Source organism: Microcaecilia unicolor, unplaced genomic scaffold (assembly GCF_901765095.1).
Source record: "Microcaecilia unicolor unplaced genomic scaffold, aMicUni1.1, whole genome shotgun sequence".
NCBI classification, from domain to species: Eukaryota; Metazoa; Chordata; class Amphibia; order Gymnophiona; family Siphonopidae; genus Microcaecilia; species Microcaecilia unicolor.
In genome coordinates this window covers 783118-792559 of record NW_021963615.1, presented here as the reverse complement: position 1 = coordinate 792559, position 9442 = coordinate 783118, and the positions used below count along the sequence as shown (strand labels likewise).

The following is a 9442-nucleotide window of genomic DNA, read 5'->3' as shown; positions in this document are numbered from 1 at the left end:
AACAAGTAACTGAAATATAGATCAATTATAACACTAACTAAACATTTGTTTACTGTCTAAATAGTACCTGGGGAGAGCAGGACATATAGCTGCTCACAAGTTATCAAATATAACTTTTCGTAGGGTTCGCAGAGTTCTGTCTCTCTCTCTTTTCTCCCTGGTTGAAACTGGAGCAAAAGCCAGTAGCTCCTGGGTAACTTCAAACCAGGGGCATAGCCAGACTTCCGTGGGAGGGAGGTCCAAAGCCCGAGGGGAGGGGGCACATTTTAGCCCTCCCCCCGCGCCGCCCCCCCCAGCCGCCATTGCCGCCCCCCATGTCTTTGCCGACCTCCCTCCCCGCCGCCGCCTACCTTCACTTTTGCTGGGGGGGACCCCACTCCCCGCCAGCCCACGTTCTCTCCGTCTTGCTCCTGGTCCTATTGCATGCATTGCTGACGTCCTGCACGTTGTAATAGGAGCAGGAGCAAGACAGAGAGAATGTGGGCTGGCGGGGAGTGGGGTCCCCCGCCAGCAAAAGTGAAGGTAGGCGACGGCGGGGGCGGGTTCGCCGGGAGGGGGGTCCAGACTTGAATCTACGGGGGCCCAGGGCCCCTCAGGCCCCATGTTGCTACGCCACTGCTTCAAATTCCAGGCCAATCAGCCCAGAACAACAAGTTTGAAAAAATAGCTGGCCACATCACTGCAGGTCTTTTCTCTGTAACAGCTTTAAACATAAACATGCACCACCTGCTGGCCAAACTAGAGAAATACATTGCAGGAAAATATCAAAACAATTATCACAGTTTTTAAAACCCACTCTTCTGTCCAGGGGCATAGCCACAGGCGGGCCTGGTTGACCCCAGGCCCAGCCACTTTCCCTCCAGGCCTGCCCAGCCAACATCCCCTTGCCCAGGGTTTAAATCTTTTTTTAACTCTGTCGGAAGCGGCCGCATCACTGAACAGCAAACCTGCCCATCAAGCCTTCTCTTTGTGAGTTCATTCCCTCCAAGCCCCACCTTCTGAAGTAATTTCCTCTTTCCGCGAGGGCGGGACTCAGAGGGAACGAACTCACGAAGAGAAGGCTTGATGGGCAGGGTTTGCCGTTCAGTGATGTGGCCGCTTATGACGGAGGTAAAAAAAGATTTAAACCTCGGACAGGCCTGGAGGGAAAGTGGCTACGCCCCTGCCACTTTCTCAGAGATAGTTCTGTGTCGGCAGATGGCAGCTAGACCCGCTCGTAAGACTGGCAGTGGAATCAACCGCCCAATGACAAGATGGCGGCCCTGTGAATTTGACAGGTCCTTCTCCCAGCTCCGCATGGGTCTCTTTAAGGTAGCTGCAGAAGCAGCGGCGCTGATGGAGGCTTTGCTGGACAAGCATTTGCAGCCTCTTGAAGACCAACTCAGAAAAGTCCAGGGACCGTTAGAGGACATGATTTGTGAATTCTTAAAGCAGCAGCAGCTTACAGGGGAGCTGGAGGCCCGAGTGCAGGCGGCAGAGGAGTCGCTCTTCCAGGCACATAAAGCCCTTGAGGCGTGTCAGGAGGAGAGTTGCTGGACATGGGTGGATGGAGGGCAGGGGAGAGGAGAGTTGCTGGACATGGGTGGCTGGAGGGTATGACAGGAAGGAGATGCACATGGATGGAGGGGAGGGAAGAGAGGAAGTGAGATGAACATGAATGGAGGGGAGAGAAAAGAAATGCTGGACATGGATGGAGGGGAGGGAAGAGGGAGGAAGGTGATGAGATGAGGGAAAAGGAAGAGAGGAGAAAAACTGCACATGGATGGAGAAAATAGGCAGAAGCTGGATCCACTGGACAGTCAAGTCTGCGGAGGACCCAGCTTTTACTTACGGATGTAGGGCAAGAAATGAAGAAGAAAGAAGGAAAGTAAAGAAATAAATAAATGGAAAGGAATCCCTGGAAACGGAGTTAAGAGGACAGATAGCAGAAGAATCAGATACTGGGCCAGCATGATCAGAAAAACAGAGTCACCAGACAACAAAGGTAGAAAAAAATCATTTTATTTTCATTATATTGTTTGGAATATGTCCCCTTTGAGAATCAGGTGCTCAACGTTAAAAGTTTATATGGGCGTCCTCGGCCGATAATCGAAAAAAGAAATGCGTTTTTAGCACAAATTTGGGTCACTTTTTTTGGACCCTGTTTATTCACGAAGAAGTCCCCAAAAAGTGGCCCAACTGCCCAGATGACCACCAGAGGGAATCGAGGATGACCTCCCCGGACTCCCCCAGTGGTCACTAACCCCCTCCCACCAAAAAAAAGAACTTTAAAAACCTTTTTTGCCAGCCTCAAATGCCGTACCCACCTCCATGACAGCAGAATGTGTTCTATCCTGTGACAGCCTTTCCATGGTTCTGATGTGCGTTTCGGGTGAGTGTGACACCTTTTCTGTTAGGTGCACTGCAGAGTCACATCAGCAATGCATTGTGGTGGGTGTAGGGTATTGGGCTCCGTGATTCCACTAGCTTGTGGCAAATGCTCACGATGTTGGTAGTTGGTAGGCTCTACTCCCATGGTGCTTTTCCCCCTGCCTACTGGGTCAGAGTGTGCCCTGTTTTCTTTCCGGTAGTCCATGAGGTAGTGGCCATTTTTGTAAGCCAGTTTTAGATCTCTTTCATGTGTTAGCCACGTTACAGAACCTAGTTCTTACGTTGAATGTTGCTGAAAGAGGGCACTTTACAGCATTCTGCCAGCTCTGACCTACTGCTAATCTCAGTATCAGGGAGACTCGTTGCCAGTGGGGCACAACCTCTGATCTGCAGTTAACTGTGAGTAAACATGTTTATTCCAATAAAGGACATTTTCGGAGCGATTAGTCTTCAGGTGTCAACTGGTGTGCCAAGGTTATACAGCAGCAACAAGTCCTAGAGGCCTGCGTGTATGCAGGTCCCTGGAGCACTTTTAGTGGGTACCGCAGTGCACTTCAGGCAGGCGGACCCAGGCCCATCCACCTCCCACCTGTAACATTTGTGCTGGCAAATGGGAGCCCTCCAAAACCCACTGTACCCACACGTAGGTGCCCCCTTCACCCCTAAGAGCTATGGTAGTGTTGTACATTTGTGGGTAGTGGGTTTTGGGGGAGGGGGCTTGGGGGCTCTGCACCCGTGGTAAGGGAGCTATGCATGTGGGAGCAGTTTCTGAAGTCCACCACACTGACCTCTAGGGTGCCCAGTTGGTGTCCTGGCATGTCAGGGGGGCCAGTGTACTACTAATCCTGGCCCCTCCCACGACCAAATGGCTTGGATTAGGACATTTGTGAGCTGGGCGTTTTTAGTTTCCATTATCGCTAAAAAAAACAAACGCCCAGCTCACAAGCGACTAAATCCATGGCATATTTGGTCCGTACAAACTGTATTTTTGAACCGAAATATGGACGCCCATTTTTTTCGAAAATACAGTCTGGTCATAAGTACATAAGTAATGCCACACTGGGAAAAGACCAAGGGTCCATCGAGCCCAGCATCCTGTCCACGACAGCGGCCAATCCAGGCCAAGGGCACCTGGCAAGCTTCCCAAACGTACAAACATTCTATACATGTTATTCCTGGAATTGTGGATTTTTCCCAAGTCCATTCAGTAGCGGTTTATGGACTTGTCCTTTAGGAAACCGTCCAACCCCTTTTTAAAATCTGCCAAGCTAACCGTCTTCACTACATTCTCCGGCAACGAATTCCAGAGTTTAATTACGCGTTGGGTGAAGAAATATTTTCTCCGATTTGTTTTAAATTTACTACACTGTAGTTTCATCGCACCCGTTTTTGGAAATAGTCGCCCATGGAGATGGGCGTTCGCGTTCTATTATGCCCCTCTATGTCACCAAGAGTGTGTCCAATTGGAGAATTAGCCTGCCTCATCTGAACTATAGAGCCTCACACAGCCTCTCAGTAACTACTAGAACCATCACTGTCCCCATCTTTCCTCCCCTGCTTAGTCCCAGGCTGGCTCTCATGTGTATATACATAATCATTCCACAGCTGTTTGAAATGTAGAACTCCTGATTCTACACAAGAAAAGGCATGGATAAGGAACAACAAAAGGCATGGATAATGAACAACTGGAGAAAGCATGTATCGGGAGCAAGTTCAGAAGAATTAAACCAAAAGAGGCTAAGCAATTTTGGAAGTCTGCTCATTGAGATACAAGGTCAGTGGCAGCCAGCAGAAATAACACTGGTGTGTACAAGCTCACCTCTGTTTTAATAATCATTATAAACATTGTGCAAGACGGAACAGAGATTCAGATGTGCACAGCCTTCAGACCAGGGGGGGGGGTCAGGGGGGAGGAGGCTTGGCTGGCCCTTCTGCATGTTGGGGGGGAGGAGTAACAGATGGGGATCGTGATCACAGGGGCAGGAGGGGGAACCATTGGCACGTCAAGCGCCACCTCTGGGCGCATTCAAATCTAGACTAAAAGCCCACGTTTTTGAGGCTGTTTTTAACTCCTAACTCCTACTCACCTGTTCAGTACCCAGGTCTGTTTTTATTCCCTAGTTCCTTATTTGCCTTGTTTGTCTGTCTTGAATAGATTGTAAGCTCCGTTGAGCAGGGACTGTCTCTTACATATTTAGTGTACAGTGCTGTGTACGTTTAGTAGCGCTATAGAAATGATAAGCCCTCACACTCTGGAATGCACTGCATGAAAGGCTGTGCTTAACACAAGACTATCTCTATTTCAGGAAGCAGGTGAAAGCTTGGCTCTTCAAACAGGCCTTTAATGGAAGAAGTAACTAACAAAGTAGTAAATTTAAAATGAATTGGAGAAAATATTTCTTCACTCAACGTGTAATTAAACTCTGGAATTTGTTGCCAGAGAATGTGGTAAAGGCGGTTAGCTTAGTGGGGTTTTAAAAAGGTCTGGATGGCTTCCTAAAGGAAAAGCCCATAGGCCATTAATAAATTGACTTGGGGAAAATACACTGGTTATTTCTGGGATAATCAGCGTAAAATGTATTGAACTTTTTTGAGATCTTGCCGGGTATTTGTGACCTGGATTGGCCACTGTTGGAAACAGGATGGGCTTGAAGGACCTTTGGTCTGTCCCAGTATGGCAATACTTCTGCCATTTTGATGGAATGTGATCCGTAATAACCTTGGGTCTGTGAAGTATAATAGTTTGGCATGAAGTTCCTTCCTGAAGCAGCTTTTTTGAGCAAGCGGGATGTCATTATATTTTCGGATTACAGCGGATTGGAGATTTTCTGCTGTCTGGCCTGAGAGCATTTCCCCTATGTGGTGATTACTGCAAGAATTGGTCTATGAAAAACCTAAGAAGTACCGTCGTAGTAGGGATCGAATTCACTGAGCGAAGTGGATTTAAGCGGTGGTGTAACAGGACCCTCGGCTAGTAAATCAGGAGACAAGAGGCAACTGGTTCCAAAGGCAAGACAGCTTTATTGCTAGCAATGTACAGTACTGAGTTCCGTCTCAGGATACTGTGTGTCAGAAATCACCTGACACTCACATTTATACCTCCCTTCTGGGCCTGCGCATTAGGCCCCTTATACGTCACAGTTGGCATGCGCAGTAAACATTTGTAGTTCTTACAGTACATACATACGTCATAATACTGAAATGATACTAGCAAGGGAAACGAAACTTATCTCCCTGTTTAGCACACACACACATATAATCACACAATGCTTCTTTCACAGAGCTGATAAGGCTCACTGGAGCATAAGGCTCAGAGATGCAGGCTATCTTCTATTCATGTGGCGTCTACGTGCAGGCCGTTTTCTATTTCTGTTGATGGCTCTCTCATTCTCCCTGTCTCCTCAGCTCGAAACCTTGGGGTCATCTTTGACTCTTCTCTCTCCTTCTCTGCTCATATCCAGCAGACCGCCAAGACCTGTCGTTTCTTTCTTTACAACATCCGTAAAATCCGCCCCTTTCTTTCCGAGCACTCTACCAAAACCCTCATCCACACACTTGTCACCTCTCATTTAGACTACTGCAATCTGCTTCTTGCTGGCCTCCCACTTAGTCACCTCCCCTCTCCAGTCGGTTCAAAACTCTGCTGCCCGTCTCATCTTCCGCCAGGGTCGCTTTACTCATACTACTCCTCTCCTCAAGACCCTTCACTGGCTCCCTATCCGTTTTCGCATCCTGTTCAAACTTCTTCTACTAACCTATACATGTATTCACTCTGCTGCTCCCCAGTATCTCTCCACACTCTTCCTTCCCTACACCCCTTCCCGTGCACTCCGCTCCATGGATAAATCCTTCTTATCTGTTCCCTTCTCCACTACTGCCAACTCCAGACTTCGCGCCTTCTGTCTCGCTGCACCCTACGCCTGGAATAAACTTCCTGAGCCCCTACGTCTTGCCCCATCCTTGGCCACCTTTAAATCTAGACTGAAAGCCCACCTCTTTAACATTGCTTTTGACTCGTAACCACTTGTAACCACTCGCCTCCACCTACCCTCCTCCTCCTTCCCGTTCACATTAATTGATTTGATCTGCTTACTTTATTTTTGTCTATTAGATTGTAAGCTCTTTGAGCAGGGACTGTCTTTCTTCTATGTTTGTGCAGCGCTGCATATGCCTTGTAGCGCTATAGAAATGCTAAATAGTAGTAGTAGTAGTCTCTTGTAACCAGAGCTAATATTGTGATGTCATAATGCCTCAGGCCACCAATAAGAGCCAACCTCATCAGTGATGTCACAATGGCTTGATTGTCCTATACTTGGCTCACTTTTATTACATAGCTCTTTGAGCAGGGACTGTCTTTCTTCTATGTTTGTGCAGCGCTGCATATGCCTTGTAGCGCTATAGAAATGCTAAATAGTAGTAGTAGTACTGATTCAGTGTGCAAGCCTTGGCAACTAAATGTTACAAGCTGTTATCTACTGCTCCTGCATCCTGTCTCAACCAGTTATTTAGCTTGCAAGCAGGAGTTGACAATTGTTTGTAGTTAGGCACAGTATTAAGGCATAGTGCAAGAAAATGTAAATGTCCAGTAAACATTCAAGTATGGAATGTAGCCCAAAGAAGGCAAAATCCATAGGTAATATGCACAAAGCTTGAGGCCGTCCTGCCAGTCCAGTGGTTGCTGCAGGCCATATCTAGTGTCCACTCCTACAGTGGCATCTGTTTTGAAACCATATTTGGAGACACCATTTGAAGACATCCAGCAAGCTAAGTGATTACTTATTTTTCCTGGAGGGTTTATGTTAGTACAGCCTGTAGGTTTTGGCCTGTTTGCACCTAGGCGTTTTGGGGACATTTTTTGCAGTTTTTTTTCAGTGCTGTGGGCAGTAGTTACGCTTCTTCAATCTTTTTGGTAACCTGTATAGGTTTTTTGGACACTATGTAGTGGACTTTCCAGATTTCTTTATTAGGAGGATTGTGGTTTTTCAGAACCGCCTGGTTTTTCTCCCTTAAAGTGGTTTTTCCAGGGGGTTCGTTCTGCCTCTAATCCTTTATTATTGTACAAAATTCGGGTATTTCCCCCTCCTAAATCACAGGAGACCATTTTCTGTGAAGCAGGAGTGGGAATCCCAGGCTGCTTCTAAAGTATAGTGACTCCTTAATTAGGACAGAGCTGTGCACTTGCTCCTTCCAACCAGGGAGACAGACAGACCAGAATCAGTAGATGGCACCCTCATCTTCCCAGTCTCATCTGCCCGCAACCTCAGAGTCATCTTCGACTCCTCCCTCTCCTTCTCTGCGCATATCCAGCAGATAGCCAAGAACTGTCGCTTCTTTCTCTATAACATCAGCAAAATTCGCCCTTTCCTCTCTGAGCACACCACCCGAACTCTCGTCCACGCTCTCGTTACTCTCGCCTTGACTACTGCAACCTACTCCTCACTGGCCTCCCACTTAACCATCTATCCCCCTTCAATCCGTTCAGAACTCTGCTGCACGTCTTATCTTCTGCCTGGACCGATACGCTCATATCACCCCTCTCCTCAAGTCACTTCACTGGCTTCCAATCAGGTACCACATACAGTTCAAGCTTCTCCTGCTAATCTACAAATGCACTCAATCTGCAGCCCCTCACTACCTCTCTACCCTTATCTCCCTGTACGCTCCTACCCAAAACCTCCGCTCACAGGACAAATCCCTCCTCTCTGTTCCCTTCTCCACCGTTGCCAACTCCAGGCTCCGCCTATTCTGCCTTGCCTCTCCCTATGCTTGGAATAAACTCCCTGAGCCCATATGCCAAGCCCCCTCCCTGCCCATCTTCAAATCCTTGCTCAAAGCCCATCTCTTCAACGTCACCTTCGGCACCTAATCATTTCACCTCTACCCAGGAATCTAGACTGCCCCATTCTGACTGTCCGCACGTACTGTCCATTAGATTGTTAGCTGACTTCACATGTTGTCCATTAGACTGTAAGCTCCTTTGAGCAGGGACTGTCCTTCTTTGTTAATTGTAGAGCCCTGCGTAACCCTAGTAGCACTTTAGAAATGTTAAATAGTAGTAGTAGTAGAATTAGAGTGCATTCGTGCCAAACGAATCTCATTGAATTCTTTGACTGGGTGACGGGAGAATTAAATCAAGGACGTGCTATGGACGTCATCTACTTAGATTTCAGCAAGGCTTTTGACACGGTTCCCCACAGGATACTCTTGAATAAACTAGAAGGGCTGAAGATAGGACCCGAAGTGGTGAACTGGATTAGGAACTGGTTGACGGGCAGACGCCAGAGGGTGGTAGTGAATGGAGTTCGCTCGGAGGAGGGAAAGGTGAGTAGTGGAGTGCCTCAGGGATCGGTGCTGGGGCCCATTCTGTTCAATATATTTGTGAGTGACATTGCCAAAGGGTTACAAGGTAAAGTTTGCCTTTTTGCGGATGACACCAAGATTTGCAACAGAGTGGACACCCGGAGGGAGTGGAAAACATGAAAAAAGATCTGAAGAAGCTGGAAAAATGGTCTAACGTTTGGCAATTAAAATTCAATGCGAAGAAATGCAAAGTGATGCACTTAGGGAGTAGAAATCCAAGGGAGGCGTATGTGTTAGGTGGGGAGAGCCTGATAGACACGGACGGGGAGAGGGATCTTGGGGTGATAGTATCTGAGGACCTGAAGGCGATGAAACAGTGCGACAAGGCGGTGGCCGTAGCGAGAAGGTTGCTAGGCTGTATAGAGAGAGGTGTGACCAGCAGAAAAAAGGAGGTTTTAATGCCCCTGTATAAGACGTTGGTGAGGCCCCACCTGGAGTATTGTGTTCAGTTTTGGAGGCCGTACCTTGCGAAGGATGTTAAAAAAATGGAAGCGGTACAAAGAAAAGCTACGAGGATGGTATGGGATGTGCATTCCAAGACGTATGAAGAGAGACTTGCTGACCTGAACATGTATACTCTGGAGGAAAGGAGGAACAGGGGTGATATGATACAGACGTTCAAATATTTGAAAGGTATTAATCCGCAAACGAATCTTTTCCGGAGATGGGAAGGCGGTAGAACGAGAGGACATGAAAGAGATTGAAGGGGGGC

General features: G+C 47.7%; 1 protein-coding gene across 1 annotated transcript in view; it reads left to right on the top strand.

Moving 5' to 3' along the window:
• The first annotated feature begins 1197 nt into the window (after positions 1 to 1197).
• The window catches only part of LOC115459506 (E3 ubiquitin-protein ligase TRIM39-like), a 40187-nt gene continuing 31942 nt past the window's right edge, over positions 1198 to 9442 (top strand). Inside the window, exon 1 of the mRNA XM_030189309.1 lies at positions 1198 to 1528. Coding sequence (XP_030045169.1) covers positions 1198 to 1528 — 331 coding nt within the window. The remainder of the gene's footprint in view (positions 1529 to 9442) is intronic.